At 37.0% G+C, this 27,882-nt stretch overlaps 1 protein-coding gene across 4 annotated transcripts in view; it reads left to right on the top strand.

Moving 5' to 3' along the window:
- Window positions 1-27,882, top strand: part of LOC149530352 (Tetratricopeptide repeat (TPR)-like superfamily protein) — a 287,943-nt gene that overhangs the window by 20,201 nt on the left and 239,860 nt on the right. For all 4 annotated transcript variants that reach the window (XM_089811938.1, XM_089811941.1, XM_089811939.1 and 1 more), the window contains exon 2: window positions 15,705-15,792. In XM_089811938.1, the coding sequence (XP_089668064.1) occupies window positions 15,705-15,792 (88 nt within the window). The remainder of the gene's footprint in view (window positions 1-15,704; window positions 15,793-27,882) is intronic.

Below are 27,882 nucleotides of genomic sequence, written 5' to 3'. Positions count from 1 at the left end.
TTTTGAAATGTCGAATAATATTGAACTCCAACTGGAATTCGCAATACAAAGAAATAATCTAAATCACATACTAACAACTTCCTACATGTAGCACAAAACTAGCTCTTCGGAGAAAACTCCCAAGGGTTTACAAAGAATGTCAAAACGACAAAAACCAACATTTAATTAATAAAAATTGGGCCCCTTTATTAATTGAATAAGTCCTTGTAATATTATTTAATTTTAGGACCATTTAATTAATTAACTTAATTAAAATATTTTATTAAAAATTGGGGACAATACAAGTCCTCGCCGCCCAAAGATTGCTTGCCCTCAAGCAATTGATCATCAAACGATTTGCCATTGCAACTCCAGGGTCCCAAACCAAGCGTGGATAATTGTATCTACTTAAGCCTTCATGCTGCATCATGATCACGTACATGTACTTGGACGTAGCTAAGAAAAGTAAATGTCCATCAAGCTTTTGTTGCGCAGCTCTGATATAAACATTGCCATGCCCGAAGTCATTAGGATACCATTGAGACACCTCGATGACCAAATCCATAGCCTTTATATCATCATGCTCATAATTTTTTTTAGGAATCTCATAGCTCAGGTACAACATATAGTTTCCATAAGGATGCCCCTCACAGAAAGAGGTGGCAATCATGTATGCCTCATGCCCAGCCAAAGGGTAAACTCCATATTCAACCAACTCTAAAGTTTTCTTCTACAAATAATCTTTGATCAAGTCCGCATCACTAGGAAGTTGAACAACTACTGGTAGAGTATGCTTATTTGAAGGTCACTGGTAGAACTCACATTTTCATCAGGTTGATCGAGTGTTGGTTCAGCGATATTTGTGCAAGTGTCTTCTTCCAAATCCTTTCCTTTATCTTAGACTCAAGTACCAAATAAATTCTGTCTTTGTAGTAGATGGTGTTATCAACTACCTTGTAACTGTCATCTTGAATGTTACCATCCATCAATTTGCATGCAAAAGTGTTCTCGGATTATTCGACCAATAGATGTGCCTTTCAATTGGTTGGAGACCATATGGCATTGTTGGGTGCCATAGTGTGATCCTAGACTAAACTCTCAATTCTCCCAACAGGTTGGTAGAATCACCAGCTTTGATACTACTGTAATGTTCCCAAGATGATCTTGGCCGTAAGCAATCTCTGTCCGAAGGCAATCTTAGTCTGAAGGCGATCTCAATCCAAAGGGGATCTCGACTTGAAGGAGAACTCGATCAGAAGGGGAATCTTGATCCGAAGGGAAACATAGTCCGAAGGAGATGTTGATCCGAAGGGAAACTTGACCCGAAGGAGAACTCGACCCGAAGGAGAACTTGATCCGAAGGGAAACTTGGTCCAAAGGGGATCTCAACCTGAAGGAGAACTGGATCTGAAGGGAAATCTTGATCTGAGGGAAACACGGTCCGAAGGGGATCTCGACCTGAAGGAGAACTCGATCAGAAGGGAACTCTTGATCCGAAGGGAAACTCGGTACAAAGGAGACCTCAATCCAAAGGGAAACTCGACCTGAAGGAGAACTTGACCCAAAGAACTTGATCCGAAGGGGATATGGGGCAGCAGGGATGCCATACAGTGGTGTTGGTAGATTGTCGTTCATGTTCGTACTTGGAAAGTTATCAGATTTGTAAGTTGTGTAGTTGGTGCTATTTATGAATGGGCGAATTCCATGTTGTGTGCCAGATAAGATGATATTAGAACACCAATTGTGCAAGATCTATGCCAGACAAGAAAAGATGCTGAACATAGATATTTACCAATTATATTTACAGATAAAGATGATGCTCCAAATGTGCTAGATCCGAAGCAAAGTAATACGAATACAAAATAGGGTGAGGGTTGAATCCCATCGAAACCGGAATAGTCAAGTAGGGAAGATCTTTCACTTCCGAAATGATGAATAATACTGAACTCTGATTGGAATTCGTAGCCGCACATAAATACCCTTTCAAAGAAAACTCTTGAGGGTTTACAAAGAATGTCGACACAACAAATATCAATTGATAATTAAATTAAAATTGGGCCCCTTTATTAATTAAATCAATTAATTAAATTAGTTCTTGTGATATTATTTATTTTTTAGGACCATTTAATTAATTAACCTAAATAAAATATTTTATAAAAAATTGGGGACCTTACAGATGCTCCTACATCACCTCTCCATCTATATCATTACCTAAACTAGCAACATTTGTGTCACCATAGTGCCAAACTATATCTCCTATTCGCGTTCACCTTGTGGCAAAGTTCTACCCCTGTGAGTATAATGTACCCTTGGTATATATGTTTGTGCCATAAATGAACCTAGTTCTTTGTAGTCTTGTAGTAAACTACTCTGATACAACTGTAATGAGCCCTGCTGGCTCTTGCTCAACTATAATGGCAATGTGAATCATCGACATTGTGTTGGGTGGATATTTTGCAACTGACGGTTTTGGATAAAATCTAGTCACAAAATAGGTAGACCAGCTACGACATGTGAGACAAAGTCTCTCCTACCTTAAAGGGAAGGCTCCCCCTTCTCACCGTTCCTTGGATCAACTCAAGGTAAGCAAGAAGTTGAGAGATTTGAAAGGGTATTACCAATATTCTTTCCTCTTAGCTTTTAGGAAAGAATCCACTTACTCGTGGAGTGAGTAATTGGCAAAATGAAACCTCAAACTATACTTTTATTTAAAGTTGTAAACGGTGATGTTGATAAACCAACACTAAATCAAAGGCTAGTTAAAAGAGTACCAATTTGGCTCTAAGTTCGGTCTTAATCTATGCTATAAGAATGAACTTTACTATTGGGACAAAGACTTCTAGAAGTAAAGAATTTTAACTATTTTGTGAATTAAGAAAGAGATAAAATCTACATTCAAAGCTCCTAGTTTATATATCTCCACAACCACTCCTAGTCAAAGCTTCAGCTCTAATTGCTTCCTAACTCTTTATACTCAATTATAAAAAATGCAAAAAACACATGAATCAAAGGTAACAAATGCAAATCACAGTTAAAGCTTCCAACTTGCACAAGTAACTATTGCACTCAATCAAGATTCAACTTCAACTGTTTCTTTGTAATCACTTTTCTTAGCACTACACAATCAAAGTTATGCTTGCACAATATCTCCAAAGCTCTCTTAAATAAAGTAAAAGATGATTTTTACAATGAGGGGGCACTCCTTTATATAGGCAAAAGAGTTGAGAAAAAGAAGGAAAAAGTGGGAGCAACTCAACCAACTTTGACTTTGTCTAACTAACAAGAGAAATTATTGGATTACATGTCATTACACATGTAAATCTTCAAAATCTAAATCAGTATTGACCCTGATTGTATATTCTGAAGTCATTTCTTCAATTGCAACCAAGTTATCATGTTCATCAAGAACTTGACATCCCATTTGTTCCAAGTCGCATGAGATTCCAGTTTCGATTGCTTGACAATCTTCTAAGATTGCTTGCAACTTTGTTACAAGTTTTCTTAGTGTCTCTTCTTTATAACCCATGAGTCCGTGGCATTTGTAGAACATTTCATAAGATGGAACAATGTCACATGTGACCATGCCGTCCAAATCAAATCTGCGATCTTATCCCAATCATTTTGAATTTCTTTCAGAGTATTAGCTTCTTGACTCAAAGATGCAATCAATTCATGTAGCATTTCTTCCATACCTTTGATACGTCCAAGGACTTTGACCATATCTACAATACCCTGTACTCCTTTAGAAACAACTTCCTCAAACCAAGACTTTGCGGCTTCTACTATCCTCTTTTCTCTAGGCGTCTGGGATGCAACAATTGCATGTTGTGAGGATTGTTGTCAAGTGACCTCATTTAAGCGAGCAACCTCTTGTTTGAGCTAATTTTTCTTCTTCCATAATTCATGACTACTCTTCGATACATTGGCGAGTGCATTCTAAGCATCTTGTAAACAACCCAGTCGTGATTGCTTTCCAATTTCAACTTTGGTGAACTTGTAATCAAAATGGTTAAGTTCTTCAACTGGTTTGTCCACCAATGACTCAACAACTTCTACAAGCTTAGTCTTTTTAGAATCAACTACGATCTTAGAAACAATGTATCTTTCAAAGATTTAGACTTAGTTTTCTTAACAGGAAGATTATCTGGGGGTACCACAACCTTTCTTCTCTTCATCGAATCTTTCTCAACCATGTAGGCAAACTGAAACTTTCATCCATAGAAACATGTGCAGTGGTGACCATAGGCATTGATCTTGATTGTATCTTTGTTGTGACTGAGCATGACTCAGTTTGCACAGCTGAATTCACGGGTACATGATAGGAAGATTCTATCATAAACAACTCAAACCCAGTCATGGAAGTATCAAGTTGGGAAACTTGACCTTTTCTAAGGGTTGGAAAATCCTCAAACACATTCCCCAAATTTTCACATTGGTTAGTTGTTAAAATGGGAGGAGTTGCTGAAGATAAATGAAGTGCCAATGTATTTACTTCTGATGTCAGGATAGAAGGTGTGAAGATAGTGGAGAATGAATCTACATCATCATCTATTACACCTAGGAAAGGTGCTCCTTGCATAGATGGTCCTTGAGTTTGCGTAGGCCGTGGAGGAGATATGATCATGACTTCTCCTTCTTCTTCGTCTTCTTTATCAAGTTCTTCATTGGATTCTCCTTATTCTTGAGCTTGTTTAGGTGTCTGAGATGATTTAAATCCATTTCCACCTTTCAATTTGAACTTGAGGGATTTCTTTATATCGGAGGAAGATGCACCACCTTTACCGACAACCTCTAATTGTGACTTCCTTTCAAGTGGACCAAGACTTCCACAATCTACCCTCATCTTGGGATTCACCCTTTTGAGACCTTTGATCTTCAATCATTTATTGGTGTTTCCCAAGAAATTGATCAAGGATAAGTACCTTCCTTTTGCTGCCATTGTATGGGAAAAGGGTATCGTTTATCAAAACTAGCTTGATGATATTCTGGATCAAGAATATTACGATCATCTTCAACTTGAAGATCAGATGAAATTTCAAGCATATTAAGATCAATAATCTGTTGCAATGTTAGCCTGCAGTAGTCCATCTTCATAATATCCATCTTTCTCTGCATATCAATCCAAATGTCTTCTATACGATGAACATGAGTGAATGCTCTCTTAATTCTTGAATTCATCCCTCGGTAATCAAAGTCATAGCTGGCTTTGGACTTCTTCAATGTCATCAACTGAAGTTCTGCTTCCACGGCCTTAGCTTTGTAGACTGAACTGATCGTGTAATGACCAATTACTAGAGGCTTGGCGAAGGTGATACCAAAACCTAGCCTATGCAGAGAGTTTTGATCAAACTGTACCTCCATGAGCTATCTGGCCAACTCCATTAGAATGATTTTGTTGGTAGCACACCTAGGTAAGGTATATGGTTCTCCTTTGAAGTACCCTACTCTCGAATAAGTAAAGGTTGGAAATTGAATAAATATGCTACCATATTGATTAACCTTATCCCAGGCCTCATCATATACCCTTTTGACAGGGAACTATTTATCCAATAAGCACAAAAAAGTCCAAAAAATGCATCTTGAACTCTCGTATAGTGATATTTACTATTTGTCAAGGTAATTTGAGCATAATACTCCCAGACTGGAATTTGAAGACAATCTCCTTTGGTTGAAACTCTTGAAAAAGACCCCATAGCAGCAATGATGTAAACAAGATAGGAATTAATGTAGAATGGTGCTGAAGTCTCTACATTGATTAGCTGCTCAGAAAGTGCAGTGCTGATAAGCTCTTCCCAAAAGATTTTCTTTATTATTAATGATCCGAAAAATAAACTTAGTACATCCATGGTTCAAAATCATTGGAATCGTTGAGACTGCATATTCTGTTGAGGAGGGTAATCAAGTCTTTATATTCTAGATTAAAATTGGATCTGTGAATGGTTTTAGGCCATCTTGAGAAATTGTTTCGCTTGGAATCCAGCCAATATAAATTAACATATTTCTGATAAGTTCCCTTGTTTTTATTCCATATTTCCAAAGATGCTTCCTTTGTCAAATCTACACATTCTGCACTCTATGGTACTTTAAAAATTTGTTCAATAACCTGAGGGTCAAGGCTAATAATGAAATTAACATCTGCATCCTTAATTGTTTTAGACTTTGGACTAAATTGCTTTGCACATCCTAGAACAAACTCTGGTTCTAGGGAAGCCAGAAGGAATGTAGACACCAAATGAATATTACTCTTGATATGTTTCATCTCATGATTGGTAGGAGCTTCTATTCTTAAAACATATGGGTTGGAGCCTCTAGTAGGTTGGAGCCGACAAAACATTTTTAGAAGAATAATTTATATAAGAAAGCATTTATTTGCTGTGGTTTTCTCCTGCATTGGGTTTCCACGTAAATATTGTTTTATTGTGTTCATGTGCATAATTGTTGATTCCAACATTTAAAGTTATTAAAGTTATTGTTTGAATAAAAGTTTTAAATTGGCAAAGTTTTGATTATACTAATTTACCCCCCCTCTCAGTATGATCGTGTGCTTCTCAAGTTTAGGGTTAGAATTATCTTTCTCTTTCACATTTTTATATTCAAATGTTTTCATAGAAGCCCGTCCAAAGAACTCAAAGAAATATCATTGGAATTAAAAGTGTTGAAAGAAGTTGGCAAAACATGGAATTGAGTAAAAATCCTAGAACAATTACTTAAATCCCCCTTGGGTTACCAACCTACATCAAGCCAAAGTCTATCCCAAACAACAAAATTTTCTACATTTGGAATGTTGGAGTCAACTTTGTGATCACATAGTTTATTACATTCAAGATTTTGTTCAAGAGAGGATAGAGTACCTTCGATATTTATTCTATGTTGAATGTGCATAAAATTCACATCAGCAATACCCTATATTAGATGCCAAAAAGGGTTTGCTATTTAGGCACAATATTTTTCTCCAAAAATAAAAGAATTCAATTATTGTCTTGTAAGCATAGTTTGTGAAGAGCCTATCTTGTTCGGCTACTTATCTCGACATTGGTGTCATGCCCTGCATATCTTTCTGGGCTCCTTCAGAGTTGGTTCTCACCGTCTTTGGGCCCAAACTGGCCATCATATGCATAGAGATGACCGGATCTGTCGGATGTGTACTTTAGCGGACGTCGAGATAGAGACTCATTTTAATTTCCGTTGCCCTATCTATTATGAGATCAGAGGGAGATTTTATTGCCTATTCCAAGATTGTTTCTCTCTTTTAGGATTCTTCAGTTACATTGATCAGCGGTGTCTTGCACTTTACCTTTAGGAGGCCACCCTACTTCACGATAGTGCTTTGTAGTCACTACTTCCTCATTGTCATACCTCTGATAAGCTCATCGATGCCTTTTTCTCATCTTTGTCTCCGCTATGGGGTGTGAAAATGCCGTCTATTACTACAACCATCGGTCACTCCAGGTTTGTGAGACCCCGCAATAGTTTTTCCCGGGAACGACACTCCTCCAGTGGCTCTCAGAGACAATCCAGGGCTCTTGATCACTCGTACTTATATCCTTGTGTGACCTATTTCTTAATGCCGAGGAAGGACCCCTAGTCCTTGTATTGACACTTCTCTTCTTGCTTTTACTTGGACACCGTTTGGTGCTCCTGCTTCTGTCAGCTCTCTTGTTGTAAGCTCTGTCATGTCCCCTTTCTAGCGACATCACTCCAACAGTAGATTTGCCTATCATTGACTCTCGTAGGAAAATGATTTTGGAGAGAGAGAGTCATCCTGTTGCCAGATGATTGCATTTTGCTCTCGGAGAGTTATAATTAATCCTACATCTAGTAAGTGGGGGCTACATGTTCTAATGTTGAATTGAGATTGCACTTTTAATTTAATAAAGTTATTTATCTAATTTTATAAAGTTATTTAATAATAAAGTGCATTATAATAAGATTTTATAAAAGATGTTTCTAGAAGCTCCCAATGACTTCTTAAAAAAGTGAATAAATAGAGGGGAGGAGGCACCCATTTGGACGGGCGATTTTGTGAATTCATATTCTATTCATTTTGGAGCAAGTTGCAGTGTTTGGTCTGCAAATTTCCATTGGGTCTTTGGGAACGAAAACTCCCTTAGATCTGCATAATTGAGGAAGTGGGATACCTTCCAAAGGGTTGCTCATTGGAGATGGTGTTTAGCGATTTCATGGTGGATAAATTTGAAAATTGATTTTTAAGAGATCAGACTGACAAAGAAGTTAGAAGACTCATTCAGCATTCTACATATTTGAACAAGCTAATCCGAGCAAGGTCTGCAGCATTTAATTGGGATTTTCGAAATGATAAGCAAGACTCCAGAGATTAAATCGAAATTCATTATTTAGGTGGTATTTATCCTTCACAACTTGAGTGCTGCTGTTGCTGAATCAAGGCGCCATTTTTCAGGGTATTCTCGTCACTTATTTCGGGGGAGAAAAATTACAAAGAATCGCAGATCTGAGGTCGCCATCTTATTCGCAGGTGTTATGAAGGTTTGGGGGTCCCATTATTATTGGTGAGAGGATTGAATAACTATTGGCCAGACATCCATGGAGGCAATCGGGTTGCAAAGTGTTCAAGCCGGCAAAACAATAATTGGCTCCTAAACTTCCCAACTCATCATCCGCTGAAACGCGAATTGTTGCATGCACAGAACTGTCAGTCGGGAGTCGGGACTATTAACATCCCTGTCTGGTGTTAATCCTTTCCAAGGACTTAATTGCAACGAATGGTCCCTGTTTCATCGCATGGACTTCTTTGTTTAAACCAGCAGCACATGGTCTTAGACTGCCAAATAAATCAAGTTCCACTGTTGATTGTTTTTTGGTTCAATTGCAAATATCTATATATTTTTACTCCTTTTTGAATTGCATGTGATGAATTGTATTATGTTTTGAACACATCGTAACTACTGAAATTCATAAAAAAGAAATCAAGAACTCATTCCTTGTTGAACATTAATTTATTGCATGCCAAGTGTTCGACAATTTGTCACAGTTCAGTATTTGGGAGTTTAATTGATCTTTAATAAAGAGGGACATTTCAATGGTATTAGAGCGGTGTTCTTGCCATCCTGTTGGGTAAAACATCTTATGCAACCTTATCCCAGGTATTATATACGCAGAAGAGCAACACTTAAGGGCGAACAGAAATTCAGAGATATGGGTGAAAGACAGTCATGGAGTCCACCTAGAATTGATGACGATGAGATCAGAGAGTTCTACAGAATCATGACTACCAGACATCAAGAAATAGCCCAGTCATTACAAGCATTGACTACCATAATGGAGAGAGTTGTTCCGCCCAGGATTCAGGAACATGGTAGAGGTACGCCTGATCATGATAATAGAAGTGTGGCAGGCTCATAGGGTGCTCCGAGGCACAGATCATGGACAGCAAATAGGTCTACTCGTCCCACTTTCCTTAGGGAGGAGGCTCAGGAGATAGAAGAAAATGACTTGCCGGAGGATTTTCAGGATGATCTCAGAGCTGCTACTGCAGAATGGCAGGCATTACCACCCCATGTGCGTGAGCTACTGAACTTTGATCGTCACCTGAACCAGAGGAGAGAGCATATGAGGAGTAGCCGTCAGAACAGGAGGCCTAGAGGAAGTCAAGATAATGAGTTGCAGCGAGCTGCTAGTAAACTCACTTTACCATCTTTCGATGGTAGTGGACAGATGACAACACAGGCATGGATTCATAAGTTGGATACTTTCCTAGCATTGAGGCCTATGTCAGAGATAGATGCCATCAGATACGCCACCTTGCATTTGGAGGGCGCAACTCATGATTGGTGGTCACACGGGATGGTTACGTTGCAACACAACCAGGTGACATCTTACCAGGACTTTGTGGATAGATTGGTTGAGCGTTTTGATAGGAAGGATCCGGAGATCTATTTTCGTGACCTCGCACAGTTGAGACAGTCAGGTAGTTTAGAGGTTTATATTAGTGAATTTCTGAGGTTGTCAGTTATGGTGCATGATGTGTATGAGAGACAGTTGATTATCTTGTTCACAGAAGGATTGTCTCAACCCCTCAAGGGTTGGATTAAGGCATTTGACCCACCAACACTTCAGGAGGCTATGAGGAAAACACGGAGTATGGAGCTTACAACACCTTCTAGCAGGTTCACTTCCAGGAGTACTACTTCTTTCAGAGATAATAAGAAGTTTTATAAGAATAAAGGGAAGAGTGTTGATACCAAAGGAAAATCCACTACACCCTTGGATGCAGAAGCACTAAACGACCTGCGTAGGAAGAAGCTATGCTTCTATTGCAAAGGCCCATATGATAGGGACCATGATTGTCCTTTGAGACCTAAGGGAAAGGCCAATAGAGTTATGTGGGCATATTACGAAGGATCAGACTCTGACAGTACAGCACATGAGGATGATCACAGTGATACAGAGCCTGAGGGAGAGACAGGGGATTCAGAGCAAAAAGAGGAACCTGAGTTACATTTACAGTAGGGGTGTTTGTCTAGTATTCAGTAGGAGGGATCCTTTAGGTTACGTGGTGTTCTAGCAGGACAGAAGGTGATCACATTGGTTGATAGAGGTGCTACGCACAACTTCATTGATGCACGTCTGGTTGAGCGTCATGGTATTAAGACAGAGGAGTTTGAGGGTCTCCGAGTACAGGTTGCATACACTCTTAAGTGTAACAGGATGGTTAGAGACATGCCTTTACGCCTGAATAATTATGAGTTCAAAGCAGATTACCATGTGGTCAATATGGGTGACTTGGATATCGTCCTGGGTATGACATGGTTACGTTTATTGGGTGAGGTCACTTTTAGACTCAAGGACATGGAGATCAAGTTTGAGGTAGATGGGAAGCAGCATGTGTTGAGAGCTATCAGGAATAGTGACATCCGAACCATTTCTTTCAGGCAATTGGAAAGATTGGTGAGGCATAATGATATTGAATGGGCAGCCATGTGTACTCTCATGCCCACAAAGGAGGAACAACAAAAGACAGAATATCACCCAGACATCCAGATATTGAGAAAGAAGTATAACAAGGTAATCAACAATATTCCACCTGGTACACCACTTGATAGGGGGATTGAGCACATCATTGAATTAGAAGAGGGTGCTAAACCAGTTATGATTACTCCATACAGGCATCCAAAGAGGCTCAAAGATGAAATAGAGAAAACTATCAAGAAGCTTCTTGCAATGGGACACATTAGACCTAGTAAGTCTCCTTTTGATTCTTCAGTAGTTTTGGTAAAGAAGAAAGATGGTTCCCTTCGGATGTGCATAGATTACAGGGTGTTGAATAAGAAAACCATTAAGAATAGATATCCCATTCCGCGGATTGATGAGCTGATAGATGAACTACATGGGGCATGCTACTTTAGTAAGATTGATTTGAGATCCGGTTACCACCAAATTAGAGTCAGAGAATAGGACATAGAGAAGACTGCATTCAGATGTCATTGTTGGCACTTTGAGTTTGTAGTTATGCCATTCGGTTTGACCAATGCACCAGCTACTTTCTAGTCCACCATGAATAAGGTCTTCCATCATTAGCTGAGGAAGTTTGTGTTGGTTTTCTTTGATGATATCTTGGTATACAGTCGAACATGGCATGAGCATATGGAGCATTGAGAGACAGTATTGAATACCTTGCAGGCAGAGGCCTTGTATGCCAAAGAGTCCAAATGTGATTTGGGTATGACCGAGTTATTATACTTAGGTCATATTACCAGTAGAGAAGGAGTACGAATGGATCCTGATAAGATCCGTGCTATAGTGGAGTGGCCTATTCCTGAGAACTTGACCCAGCTGAGAGGATTCCTTGGTTTATGTGGCTTCTATCGCAGATTTGTTTGTGGATATTCACGACATGCGGCTCCTATGACAGATTTGCTTAAAAAGGGAGCCTTTGTTTGGACATCAAAGGCACAGGCTTGTTTTGACAGATTTAAGGAGATCATGACTTCATGTCCAGTATTAGCATTGCCTGATTTCTCGAAGCCATTTGAACTCCAGTGTGACGCCTCAGGAGATGGTATTGGGGCTGTTTTGATGTAGGACAAACACCCTATTGCATATGAGAGCAGGAAACTCCGTGGGCCAGAGAGATCATTCAACATTTACGATAAAGAGATGCTAGCTATCATGCACGCATTGGCTAAATTCAGGTAGTATCTAGTAGGTGGTAAGTTTTGTATTAAAACCGACCACAACAGTTTGAGACATTTCCTTGGTCAGAGAGATCTCAATGATAGACAACAGAAATGGGTGAGTAAGCTGCAAGCTTACGACTTTGATATATCATACGTGAGAGGGACTCAGAATGTGGTAGCAGACGCCTTGTCACGCAGGCCACATCTCAGTGCGATGATTGAGATCTCTGAGGATTGGAAGCATTTGATTGTTGCAGAGTATGCTAGAGATTCTTGGGCATCTGGGATAGTTGATGGGACAATTGTTGATACCAGGTATACACTTGTGGATGAATTGATTATTTACAAGAACAGGATATTTTTAGTCCCAGGATCCAAGGTGAAGTGGGCTATTATGAGGGCTCTTCATGATTCACCTATAGCTGGTCATCCTGGGTACTTTAAAACATATAGAGAGGTGTGAGAACGGTTTACACGGAAAGGACTCAAGACAGATGTGTTACAGTATGTTCGTGAGTGTCCTGTTTGTCAACAGAATAAACAAGAGCACACCTTTCCAGCAGGAGTCCTACAGCCACTTCCCATTCCGGATCAAAAGTGGGAATGCATATCCATGGATTTCATTATAGGCTTGCCCAAGGCTCAGGGACGTGATTGCATTTATGTGGTGGTGGATAGACTGACGAAGTATGCTCACTTCTTTCCCATCACCACTACTTACACAGCAGTACAGGTAGCTGAGGTATTCTTCAGAGAAATTTTCAGGTTACATGGGATACCCCGAAGTGTTGTAAGTGATAGAGATAGTAGATTCTTGAGTCATTTTTGGTAGGAGCTGTTTCGATTATGTGGCACTGAGCTCACACCCAGTACTAGTTATCACCCGCAGACTGATGGACAGACAGAAATAGTGAACAAATGGGTGGAAGGCTACTTGAGGAATTACGTGGCTGATCAACAGAAGGCATGGGTGAGATGGATTTATTTATGTGAATATTGTTATAATACCACCTTTCACATGTCTATTCAGATGACACCTTTCCGAGCGTTATATGGGTATGATGCACCGAGCTTTATTGACTTGCTGATGGGTGATGTTCAGGTTCCACGTGCCGGGGGTTTGATTCAAGAGAATAAGGACATTATTAATGCTCTCCGGGATAACATAGCCCGGGCACAAAATCAGTATAAGCAGTATGTAGATCAAAAGAGGACAGAGAGGAGCTTTGAGGTTGGTGACATGGTTTATCTCATGCTTCAGCCATTTCGACAATCTACTTTCAAAAAGAGTGGGTCAGAGAAGCTTAAGCCTAGGTATTATGGGTCTTTCAGGATCACCAGGCGAATAGGGGAATTGGCTTATGAGCTTGAGTTTCCAGCAGATAGCAAAGTGTACAATGTGTTCCATGTGTTGCGCCTCAAAAAGGCGTTGGGACAGAATGTGGTACCTTCTGTGGTATTACCTCCCTTGGATGATGAAGGGAAATTGATCTTGGTGCCGGAATTCATTTTGGATAGCAGGAAAAAGCAGCTCCGCAAAAGGGTGATTAGAGAATATTTGGTTAAATGGAGAGATCTACCAGTTGAAGATGCCACTTAGGAAAATGAAACAATTTTGCAGCATCCAGCTTTTAGATTGCTTGAGGACAAGCAATTTCAAGAAGGGTGGACTGTCATGTCCCCTTTCTAGTGACATGACTCCAACAGTAGATTTGCCTATCATTGACTCATGTAGGCAAATGATTTTGGAGAGAGAGTCATCCTGTTGCCAGATGATTGCATTTTGCTCTCGGAGAGTTATAATTAATCCTACATCCAGTAAGTGGGTGCTACATGTTCTAATGTTGAATTGAGATTGCACTTTTAATTTAATAAAGTTATTTATCTAATTTTATAAAGTTATTTAATAATAAAGTGCATTATAATAAGATTTTATAAAAGATGTTTCTAGAAGCTCCCAGTGACTTCTTAAAAAAGTGAATAAATAGAGGGGAGGAGGCACCCATTTGGATGAGCGATTTTGTGAATTCATATTCTATTCATTTTGGAGCAAGTTGCAGTGTTTGGGCTGCAAATTTCCATTGGGTCTTTGGGAACAAAAACTCCCTTAGATCTGCATAACTGAGGAAGTGGGATACCTTCCGAAGGGTTGCTCATTGGAGATGGTGTTCAGCCATTTCATGGTGGATAAATTTGAAAATTGATTTTTAAGAGATTAGACTGACAAAGAAGTTAGAAGACTCATTCAGCATTCTACATATCTGAACAAGCTAATCTGAGCAAGGTCTACAGCATTTAATTGGGATTTTCGAAATGATAAGCAAGACTCCAGAGATTAAATCGAATTCATTGTTTAGGCGGTATTTATCCTTCACAACTTGAGTGCTGCCGTCGCTGAATCAAGGCGCCATTTTTCAGGGTATTCTCGTCACTTATTTCGGGGGAGAAAAATTACAAAGAATCGCAGATCTGAGGTCGCCATCTTATTCGCAATCTTATTCGCAAGTGTTATGAAGGTTTGGGGGTCCCATTATTACTGGTGAGAGGATTGAATAACTATCGGCCAGACATCCATGGAGGCGATCGGGTTGCAAAGTGTTCAAGCTGGCAAAACAATAACTGGCTCCCGAACTTCCCAACTCATCATCCGCTGAAACGCGAATTGTTGCACGCACAGAACTGTCAGTCGGGACTATTAACATCCCTGTTTGGTGTTAATCCTTTCCAAGGACTTAATTGCAACGAATGGTCCCTGTTTCATCGCATGGACTTCTTTGTTTAAACCAGCAGCACATGGTCTTAGACTGCCAAATAAATCAGGTTCCACTGTTGATTGTTTTTTGGTTCAATTGCAAATATCTATATATTTTTACTCCCTTTTGAATTGCATGTGATGAATTGTATTATGTTTTGAACACACCGTAACTACTGAAATTCATAAAAAAGAAATCAAGAACTCATTCCTTGTTGAACATTAATTTATTGCATGCCAAGTGTTCGACAATTTGTCACAGTTCAGTATTTGGGAGTTTAATTGATGTTTAATAAAGAGGGACATTTCAAGCTCTTAGTCCCATAGACCCTTTTGTGATCTTTTGTTGGACATTAATAGTATTATCTTATCTTATCTAATTTTATCAGAACATACAAAATCCAAAACTTATGAGTTTCTCTTCAACGAAACTAGAAGGGTGTTGTAGAATTCTTTCTTCCTTAATTAAGTTTCAAACCAAAATTAATGAAATTGATACATGCTAGACAATTTACAGTTTAGAAAAATATAGAATTTTTTTGCACATTGATTAATGGGTTGCAGGTTTCAACTGTATGGAAAATTTAATTTCTTATGCATGCTACTGGATTCATGAGGCATTAACATACACTAATGGCCTCATGAGGTGTGTTGAATAAAATGCTTGTTATGTTATGATTTCTTTTACACATCTGAAGCTTAGAGAATTGCAAATTGCAATCTATAATGTTTTCTTTTCTGTGATTTGAAATCATCGTAAATCATTGGGTGCTATAATTTTTTAGAATCTAATTGTTGTAATCTGTCAATTGCTTCAGATTGCCAGTTTTCTATCAAGGATTTTGTGGAACCTATGTTCATTATTCAACAATGTATTAAGCTGAAGAAGATCAGAATGGCACTTAGGTACAACCATGTTTTTAGGTTGCATTTACTTTTCTAGTTCATCTATATTACCAAGTTCATCCTGAAAAATCGAGTTTGTTCTGTTGTTTTTAATTCGTTTCTTGTTTCACCAACTGGGATAATTCCATTGCACTGTTTCCTATTTATGGAATTATAGATATTTCTTCCATCTTTTTTCTCAGTGCAAATTATCTGTGCCTATAAACATATAGGTAACAGGTGGCATCTAGCTATTCAATCATTAAAAAAACTAGAGGGCTACATGTTTTTCTTTCTGCCTGTGATACTACTATTTTCAGATATCATTATTTCTTTATATTTATAGCTAAATCCAGTTTGGCTTCTCTCCTTGCATACAATGCCACCCATCCATGATGGCATCTGCTTATGGGTTCTGGATTTTTTTAATGGTAGTCTTCCTTCAAAATGAAAATAGTTTTATTTATCTTTTTTTCATATTTTGTTTGGGTCTTAACATTCATGAATTGTTATCATTTGGATATTTGATTTACACTTTTTAATTCCCCCTGGGCATGTGATCAACTTGCCAAGCTTAATCTGCTTGAAATATTATTCTTGCCGAAGTTTTGTTTTCTACTATGTCTTTTGTAGAGCCAAATTTGTCATCATTATATGAAACCATGAATAGACCCATTAATTTGATAAAGGGATGCATTTAGAGCCTTATTGTTTGAGTTATGATGAATCAATAGGTCTGTGTATGGCTGGATTATTGCTGTCAACTGCCATATATGCATTATCCTCTCCTATGCATTGAAGCCAGGTTGTCTAAAATAGGTTTCTTCATCCATGAGCCTATTGCATATAATATAAGTCTGCACACATCTGAAGATCATGCCCACTGCGACAAATATTAACCAAAAAAACATCAAATTGCTTAACCTTAAATTTTATTTTTGTTAAAGCAAAAAACTCCAAACAAAGCCTTAATAGAAAATTGCTCAAATTTCAAACAACAAATTTAAAGATGATGTTTGCAGGAGATACCCAAAAAAATATAAAAACTTAAAAGCTTATTTTTTAAATAAAAATTGAGAATGAATTTTTTTGGCAAACTTAACATATTAGGGACCTGGTTTTCTTGTCTAGGTTGTGCTTGTGTGATAGTTATAGAGAAACGTAACATGAGTTAGACCCAAACAGGTATAAGCACAGAAGGGTCTTGTAAAGTACTGCCAAAGAATGATTAGTTGTGACTATTGAGGTCCTGAGGTTTAGCTTAGAGGACTGTCCTGAAGCTCAGCTTAGAGAAATGTTGCAAATAGATGGCCTAAGGCTTCTCTATTACTTTTTGAAAGGAAAATTACAATGTCTTTCATTTGCATACGTTTATACAAATTTGATTAACTTCTTACATACAATAGGATGATCTAAAAACCATAATTCAATAGCTTGCAGGACTCGCCTTGGACTTGTGTGGGCTCACAAGTTCAATGGTGAGTTGAGTCAACTCGCCATGGACTGCGAGTAGAGTCCAAGCGAGTCCTAGGCAACTGTAATATAAGTCTGCATACATCTGAAGATCATGCCCATTGCGACAAATATTGACAAAAAAACATCAAGTTGCTTAACCTTCCATCAAAAAATTGTTAAAGCAAAAAGCTCCAAACTGTAATAACCCTTGTCCCGGTTGTAACTCAACAAATTAATTTTACCAACATCTACTTTTTTACCCAATCAGAAGATTGTCATTTTAACAAACATTTGGCAGGCAATGCTTAGCTATCACTGTATATAATGCTAAAGACTTGAGCACACTAATAAGGAATGCAACCTACTGCTCACTAAATCAGATTCTTTATGTGTTTTGCATGAATGAATCGTTATTGATTTCAACTAAAATTTTGAATTCATTAATTGCCTATCCAAACTGTAATATAAATGAAATTTATTTGCATACTGAATTTTCAGAGTCAATCATCAATCAATCATGGACCAGTATCCGCAATGCATTTGTATGCTGTTATTTGCAAATGGAAAATACATTAAATAAGACTGGAACCTGGTGATTATGCCAACCATGAGATTTGTAAATTGCAAGTAATGCTCCAGTGATCACAGATCATTCCCTGCAACACTCGCAATTGGCAGAATAATGTGCCTGCTGCTTGCAGCTCTTACTAGCAACAGATTTAGCAGCCATGATAGCCAGAAATAGTGTATGTATGGCCCACAAAACTGATTGCAGCCTTCCTTAGCTGCTGCGTAGACTTGCAACAGGTGACGTAGCTTATTAATGCAAATCACAGGCCTCCTATGCGGGCCCTTGTCATTGCACACAGCCATCCCAGAATGAACACAGACTTCTTCACAAGCAAAACCAACCTTGAAAATGTTCAAGCACTGCCATAGAATGAATCGGCAGACTCTTAAATGAATACAAATTCTCCCAATTCAGAGTAACAGATATATTTAGTGCAATGAGATTGAACCCTTGGCAACAGCTAATAAATTCTTCAATCAACTCCAAATTTACCACAATTCACATTAACTTCAGAATTACCACCAATTGATAGGCTTCCCATGCACAGTGAAAAACAGTAGGAAAAGCTGCATACAATTTCTCAGAACCTGCAAAGCAAACTCCACTATACTTCAGCAATGGAGTAAACCTTCAGCCTTCAAACCCCTATACTACAACAAGGGCAAAGAAAGCGGTAAACTCAGAAACTTTGCACAAAGCAACAAAAGAAAAGAAAATATTCGGGGTGCTTTTTCCAATGAAATGAGCTCCTATTTATGATCCCTTGTTGGCAAAAGTGTCCCAAAGAACTCCACTTCAGAAATTGTGGAAGTTTCCCAAAAGAACTCAACACTTGAGACTTTCCAACACACTCTTTTAGAATATCTCATAATGTCATTCTTATAATAACATAAATATTATTATAATAATGCAACTTTAATAATTAATTAATAATTAAGAGCTAATGCAATTATTAACTTCATCCACTGCAGGTGATGACCAACTGCGAGAGCCACCCACTGCACTGCAAAAAATAACAACTGCCAAAAATAGACTTACTAAAAATAGTAAGTCCATAACTAGGATCCCCAAATCACCTGTCAGCTCACTAGGGTTGCTATGATTAGCTAACTCCATCAATTGCACATACTTGCTGAAAACGGGGACATTACACAAACTAAGTCTTAACAACAAATTGCCCAAATTTCAAACAACAAATTTAAAGATGATTTTTGATGGAGAAACCCAAACAAAACATAAAAACTTAAAAAGTTTTGTTTAAAATAAAAAATTTGAATGAATTTTATTTGGTGAACATAACATATTAGTGACCTGGTTTTCTTGTGTAGGTTGTGCTTGTGTGATAGTTATAGAGAATACTTAACATGAGTTATACCCAACTAGGTATAAGCACAAAGGGGCCTTGGTAAAGACTGTCAAAGAATGATTGGTTGTGACTATTGAGGTCCTGAGGTTTAGCTTAGAGGACTGTCCTGAAACTCAGCTTAGAAAAATGTTGCAAACAGATGGCCTAAGGCTTTTCTATTACTTTTCAAAAGGAAAATTACAATGTCTTTCATTTGCATGCGTGTATACGAATTTGATTAACTTCTTACATACAATAGGGGATGTTCTCAAACCATAGTTCAAAAACTTGCAGGACTCGCCGCGGACTTGTGTGGACTCGTGAGTCCAATGGTGAGCTAAGTCAACTTGCCATGTACTATGAGTTGAGTCCATGTGAGCCCTAGGCAACCATACTTCTGGTCAAAGCCACTTGTGTTTAATTTGTTTGTACAGTTTTCTTTCACAGAATATTTATCTTATTATGTATTGAGGTATGAAATAATTCATTAAGAAAGACAGGAACATGATGGGATTATGTGCTGCTTAATTAGAGGAGTTTGAAAAGCTTTATTTAGGGGAAAAGTCAAGAGGCTATGCACTTATAACTAAGAGAGTTGAATGGTAAGGTTGGAAGATGAATATTTAGTTAAAACATAAAAAAATTAGAATAGGAAGTTATAACTTCAGATCCTATGTCTCCTAATATTTGTTTGCTATTTTTCATGCCTTAAAAAAGGACTCAATTGCAAAAATCCTTTATCAATTTTTATAAATGTATTGTTTAAAGGTTTTCACAACCTATTGTAAAAGGTGCAATTTCAATAGACATTGATACCTTGAAGATGTTTTTTTTAATCATATGTTTCTTCTACTAATGTTATTAACATAGTTGCAAGACTTGGACTTGTCTCAGACTCATCGAGCTGGTTTCAGGCTCGATGTTTGGATTTGTCAAATTGAAAACCCAAGAAATTCAAAGATTTCTAAGGAGTTAAAGTATTTTTCATGTATCATTTAGTCAATTAACATCAAATACACAATAATTGAGATAAATAGAAGCTACTTTGCACACACACAAGTTTACATAGATTGCATAAGTAAAAATGCAAATTTTTGAAGGAAATAATTAAATAACACATTGGCAAGGTTGCATGGAGATAAGGGTATTTGGGTACTTTTGGTATGGGTACCGGTATAGATACAACTATTTTTCAAAATAGGCGATGGGGGTATTTTGGCACATCATTTTTTAAAATATAATTTAATATGAAAAAATTGAGTCATAACAATGGTGTTTCAACAAGAATAGTGATAAAGTTTGCAGATGTAATGTATTGTTTTCAGTTTCAGATTTGCATATGTTTGTAATAATAATATAAGCCAAATCCTTAGATGCATAACAAAGAACGAAAACATTAAACATGAACAAGAAGATTATAAATCATATAACAATGACATATTGCAAATGATAAACTTCTGACGTGAATAGTGATAAAGTTTAGTGTTAATCAGCATTGTATCAAAGTTTCAAACTTATTACATATTGAATTAAGTTTGATAAACAATGAGCTGATATGCAAACAAGAACCTGTAAGAAAAATCAGAAATCTTAATCAAGGTGCTTAGCTATGATGCTCTAATCTGTGTACTTGATACTTGGTTACGTGAGTATGTGTCCTGGGGGTCTGGGTATGTGTACTCATGAAACCTTGCGCATTACAAATATAATAGTGTCACTCTCAAATGTCTACAATATTCATGAAAAATGAAATCCATGGAATCAAAAGTTCAAAATATATATCAAAATAAAAGCTAAAGCCTAGAAGACTAAGTATCATAGTTGTCTATGACTCCCTATGCGTATGCTAAGATAGGTCAAGTAGGATTCTACAACCACCTTCTCTCTTGTGTCTAAAGCCCAACCTTAGTGGCATCCTCAGACTCAAATCCCTTACTATCAGCCTCAGGGTCCTCCACTAAGTCTCCTCGCGCTCTAGCCTCCTCATGTGCCATCGCTACTGCTTTTGCCTCTTGATCCACCTGATCAACCCATTCAAATTCTTCATCATTGAAGACAAGATCATCAATCTTAGTGTTCCACTTTGCTTGTGGATCAACCTCTAATATTATATGAGACATGTCAGTACCCAAGCTTGCTTTGTGACGAAGGTGAAAGTTGTAATGAACAAACAGAAGACCATTCAACCTTTTTAGTGCCAAGTTGTTGCGCTTCTCTGAGTGTGCATGCTTGAACAAACTCCAATTGCATTTGCATTGTGAAGCACTTCATTACTAGCTCAAGATACAGACTGCAATTCTTTATAGATTTCGCACTGTAGTACCAAACATCTCCCACCATGCATCTAAAACAAGAACATTTTAAAATCGGTTCTATAAGTTTGACTTTATCAAGTTAAATTGTGATAGAATTAGAATTTAGAATCATAGATTTTTACCTGGCATCAGTAGTGTTCAATTTTTTTTGCATTAGTCTTATGAGAATAAGTCTTCTTCAAAGTTCTTGTACATTTCTATCTCATGGACTAGTATAAATGTGAATTTCTGAAGGAAAGAAAAATTAAATAAAACATTAGAAATATGAATAGTGTCACTATCAAATGTCTGCATCAAGGTTGCCCAAGTATGCATACCCAAACCCTTTGCAGCATACCATTTTCCTAACTATTAGAAACATTGATAATATGACAATATACATTTCTTTTCACTTTTATATGCCACAAAATAGATATAGTGATTACTCTACACAATAAGCTGAAAAAGAGTTTAAGGGCTGTAACAAAATTAACTGCTTCTATCTAAGTGAGAAGTAAATAATTGAATTAACTACTTAAGGGAAAGGAAATAACTGCTCAAGGAAAAAGGAAATTATTGCAGAAATCGAAAGAACATAAAAGTAAAAATAACCGCTATAGGAAGGTGGAAATCATGTAGCACTGAATGTATTTGTCCAAACCTTGGCATTTTGGTGAAGAGGAGAAGCATTGTTAGGGGCTTAACCTTCCAACCATGAACCCTTAGTATTCTCACACAAAATCTACTGAGAAAAGCCCTCCCTACCCAAGAATAGGCACGAGACACCCTGTCCTGCCATTGAGCATCTTGGTGTTAAATTGTTGGCTAGGCAGTTGGCTAGGTCATGGATACCTTCCTCCGACCTATCTGCCAACAACTAGCAACTGGAACTCTAGTGATCACAACAACAAGCATGCCACTAACCCTACCCTGGCCAGGGATTTACATGGACACTATGTGCCCGATCATCCACTGCTCGACTTGACAACAAGATTTACACCATTTGATCACCCTGAACTAATTAGTTTAGATAGTTTTTCTTAAACTTGTGATTTATCTATTTGCCACTGATTTCCTTTCTTAACTTGCAGGTATAACCCACTATTCTTTTGGCATAACCTAAACTCTTCATCTCAACCTAACTGGTTTTTTTCGGATGAAATCCTAGTGTGGTTGCATATAGCATTGATCATTCTTATTTCATCACAATTTGAAACTCTTTTTGTCCCATATAGGGCTTATAACAGTCATTCATAAGTAAATCTTTATCAATTGCTGAACTTTGTAAGGTACCTTTCCTATCTAAAGAGCACACAAGATAAATGCCCTAGTTTAAGTCAACACATGATTTTAAATCCTTCAATCATCAAGTTCAGAAAAACAAAGCATAGTATTGTAGAGGTAGCGTAACATACATGCTACTCATGTAATGGTGTTACCAATGAACATATATGAATTGACAATCAATATAGAGGCTCCTTGTGCAATAGTATTTTCAATCATATGTATAATGAAATGGCTATAATGTCCCTATTTCTAAGATAGATTTTAATAATAATGAAATCTAAATATACATTAAACAAATTAAAAAAAAAAAGAATTATGATAATTATAATATATTATTATCGAAGTCATTATAATAATGAAAGAAGATATTAATATCATAAGATATTGAATGAGTAGGAATATCAGAATAAATAAGTAATAAAACATTTCAATAAAGTCATAATAGGTTCATGATATTGATCTATAGTATATGATCTAGAAACATACAATAAAATTTGTAAAAGAAATATAATTCATTTTATAGAAACCCTAACAATAATCATTAGTTATGTTACTGGTTGTGAAAAGTCAATCTTTGAAGGGGCTCCTCAACTTACATTAAACAATATAAAGTTACTACCATTCATAAGAAAAGAAAATGGGCAATAGAATGGACACAACTCGATGAAGGAAGATATTTAATACAAATCGAGGAAGAATGCAAGAGGGAGGATGGTCGGCCAAGCAAAATGCATTAATATAGTCAGCATAAAAAATATGAAGGAAAAGATGGGGAGATGAGATATACAATCGTGTTGATATTCATTCTTTCATTACTGGACCAAGAAGGGGAGAATGAGGAATAGAGAGAAATGAGGACCAAGCATTGAATAAGGATGAATGGATAATAAATAATGTCACCCATTGAAAGATAGGAGAAATAAACAGAGGAGAGAATATGATTTAGTAGATATACCTAGTTAGAAATTGGATAGAAAGAGGACACTATCTAATCTAGTTAACCATTGAAACTTACATTCCATCAATAGGGGTTGTCATGCTTTTAGGAATCAACAATCTTATCTAATCCAATCACGAGGAAGGAGATTATATTGCTAGATGGCAACTCAAGCGGCACTAGATAAAAGAAAGATTACAGCTATTATCTATTGGACCATGATTAGCAACGTTATATGCTTTGTAATCCTTATCATAGGTATCATGTCAACTATTATAATGAGTATTTGGGAGATACTCAAGCAACTATTCAATGTATCAGATAAATATCAAATAATCCTGAACATCTAAATGGAAAGGGAGTAATGCTAAGGTAGACAAAGAAATACAAATCAAACATTGGGAAAAAGGAAGCTTGATATCATTGGTGATGTATAACAACTGATTGGAAGAGATTGCATAATATAGAGGAATAATATGTGGAGAACAAAGAATAAAAACACAATGATAAGATAGCGAATGATAAAGGAAGAGCCTAGCATAGCAGAAAGATAACCCTAATAGATTAATCATACTTAGCACCGAGACCAAATATAAGGAAATAAAATAGTGATAAGGACAGGAGGAATGACATCAAAAACACTAAAGATCGATAAGAATCAACTGCAAATAAGATAGAGAGGCTACATGGCAGTAGCATCAAACAAAGCAATGATGATATATCGTCAATCACAATTACACACTGAGGCTAAACGAGGGCTGTCAAAGACTCACACAAATAGCAATAAAGGATAATATTTAAAAGACATTGTTAAAGTGACGCTAAGCTACAGTTCTAAGAATTAGAGAGAAGCAATAAGAAACTTAGAGAAAGAACAATAATTGCTAAAGTAAAAGATATAATGGTGATAACATATATAAAATAGACTTTTTAAGATACATGGTGATAAAGAGATCACTTTGTTAAAAAGAGAGGATAACATTATTGAGGGGAGAATACAATCCAGATATAACTACATAGTATTCTTAATTTTGTTTTGGAAAATTGATATTTATAAATGGGATAAGAACTATACAGTTCTTATAGAGACCAAGTTAATCTTGGTATGGAGACATCCATTGTGAATGCCGAGTTTCTCATTAAGAGAACTTGAGACTAAAGGGCATTCTTAATTGAATGTCGAGATTCCAATTTGGAACCTAGAGAGAGATTTGTAGAGGATCTCTTAGAGGCAATATATATTGTAGTGGTCAGTCACATGCATATGTTAGAGATAAGAGACTTGGTTAGAGGTGAGGCATCTACCAAGTAGTGTTGTAAAGAGAACAATCAGAGATCCCAAGAGGCCTTAGGAAGTCACACTTCACATGACAATTGCCTAATTGAGGAGAAATTTTCATTAGAGCGTTAGGTGATTTGAGAAGAGTTTCTTTGGAGGGATTAGGAGGGGCTAGAAAGGGTAGTATTTAGATTACTACTTAATAGTTCAATATTTTGAACATGTTTAATATACATTTTCCTATATTGTACAAACGATGTGTTGTAGGTTTCTACATTCATTTCTTAATTCGGTAGAAGAGCCATCACAATGGCTGATCAATATATAGGCAACTGATGCCATGCTCTAACTATAATTTCTAGGAAAACTCCATCAATATACAGCCAGATTATAGAGCTTGTCATGTAAGAATTCAAAGGAGAAATGTGGAAGAAAGTACGACCTAGGAGAAAATTAACTCCTTGTCTATTGGAGAGCTAAGCCTCCTACTACGACTCCTTATGGGGATTGAAAATCAATTATGAATGGCTCACAACAATCACTGAGCTTGCAGTATATGCACTTCCAGAAATTTGATTTATGGCTCTATATCTAACAATCGATTATGATAACAAATGCTTATACACAATACTAAAAATCAGCGATAGTTTGGTGCAAATAATCTCACTAGAAAAGATATGCTGGTAATTGCACTGGAAATGATATGCAAGTAATCTCAATGCTATGGTTGATGGTAAAAACAAAGCGAGAATAGATGAAGAATAAATGTGAGCGGCTCGTAGATGAGAGAAGAAGAGTTTGCTCGAAATGTGCTCATCACTTATGATAACCTTGCATGCTCGATTACGAGCAAGAAGAAAGGTGGCACCGAAAATATGTTATGTTCAAGAATCATACAATGGGGCTGATGAAATAATGGCTCAAAAATAAAATAGGTTGTTGAAAGTATTGGCTAATGGCACAAATATAATTATAAAATTGCCAAGGTTAGAATTTTAAATCATTGACATAAATTGCAAATAAGAGCTCTTTTAATGTTTTAATATAGGGGTATCATTGCACCCACCCTACTTGCATACGTATGCACACGTAATATTCCAAATGTATGTATATTACGAATAAGACATATACGTTCATAAGAATCACAAGGAATATACTCATTTGCACGTGTATATGTACATACATGTACAAGCATGTGTAGTTACCATGGTATTGTTATATTAAAACATGCCTTCCTTTGATAGAATCTCTGAGATCATCTATGAACATAAAGGTAATAATTTGTTCTAGTAGATTATTTCATTATTTATTAAATGTGTTGACCAATTTGTTCATGGTGATCACTTGGTATGACCTTGCTTGCCTAGTCTAGCTTCTTTGACCAAGATGGCTTAGAGCCAATACCTGTCAACCCATAGGCAAAGTGGTGTCCCTTACCCAATTCCTTCTTTGAATGGTGCTAGCTTTATTTCCTTGTCATGGGAAAAAAATGCTATCTTTGTGAGGTATTGGAGAAAGTGTTGAAGGAGGTGGGTGAGAATAATGTAGTACAAATAGTCTAGGATAATGCAACAAATGATGTTGTCGTAGGTAAACTTCTTATAGAGGCACCACCACTTGTTTTGGATCCCTTGTTTTGCTCATTGCATTGGCCTCACATTGGTGGATCTTCATAAACTTCTCTAGATAAAAACATGTGTAGAGTCGAGGGGCATTTGAAAATTCATATATAATTAGTTGTGTAGTTTTCATTCTTTCATTTGTTTCCTTTGATGTCTTACAATTGATATTCTTAGATGATGATTAAAATTGATGCTATTTTCTAATATTCTATGATGATTCGATTAGATGCTAAGTGCTATGCTCTATGATCATTGATGAATCATTGTTTGATAAATGGAACTGATAATTTTAAACTATGTTGCTATGATGAATGTGAAATTGACAATTATATTTGAAAATTCATATTGTTCAGTGGTAAAATGGAAGCACTTTAATAGGATGTAGGCCTCCATTTTACAAGACAATGAGCCATTCAAATATGTGTATGTGAGGGGGAAAGAGAGGGATTTTCGAGTATGATTCCACTTATGATCTGAATTAGATTAGCTAGGGCCCAAAGGAAGAAGGGTGCTAATACTAAATTTGGGTTGTAAAGAGGAGTGCAACACCAAGAAATACACTCTTTTAGGCCCTTTGATAGGATAATGTGAATGTGAAATTGAATTAATTGCTTACGAAATGTAAATCTAGATACTATATGAATATAATCGGCCCAATTAAGATGTAAATCTAGGGTAGAGAATTAGTTTAGCTAGGGCCCAAAGGAAGAAGGGTGCTAATACTAAATTTGGGTTGTACAGAGGAGTGCAACACCAAGAAATACACTCTCTTAGGCCCTTTGATAGGATAATGTGAATGTGAAATTGAATTAATTGCTTACGAAATGTAAATCTAGATACTATATGAATATAATCGGCCCAATTAAGATGTAAATCTAGGGTATAGATATGAAATGTAAAAGACTCACCTTGAATGCATAGAGGAAAATGTGTTTATGCTCAATAACTTTCGGATCTGAATATTTTTTGAACTTCTCACGAGTCTTGGAACAAAACAACAAAAGGAACAAAACCCAAAAATCTTCGTAGAATCCGAGACTGAAGGACTAGGTCAACATGGAAGGACGTCCTACAAATAGGTTGACATACTCCGTGGCTCCGAAACTGACGACTCCTGAAAGCCTGCAAATTGTAGGTTCCAAATCTGCAATTCTTTTCACTCCCAACCTGCAAATCAACACAAAAAAGAAAGGTTTGGGGTTTGGCGTTTGATGAGAGCTTGCCTTGGTCAAGCCCTAGGTTAAGGAATTAATTGTAAATGAGAAATGTAAATGTAAAGGGCTGTAAAGAACAAGATAAATGTTAGGATTCACCTTGCTCG

Source organism: Cupressus sempervirens, chromosome 11, assembly GCF_028749045.1.
Source record: "Cupressus sempervirens isolate cs-2001-9-10 chromosome 11, ASM2874904v1, whole genome shotgun sequence".
In the NCBI taxonomy this organism is placed as follows: Eukaryota; Viridiplantae; Streptophyta; class Pinopsida; order Cupressales; family Cupressaceae; genus Cupressus; species Cupressus sempervirens.
Note: the sequence above shows the minus strand (reverse complement) of the source record. Positions and strands in the feature narration are given on the sequence as shown.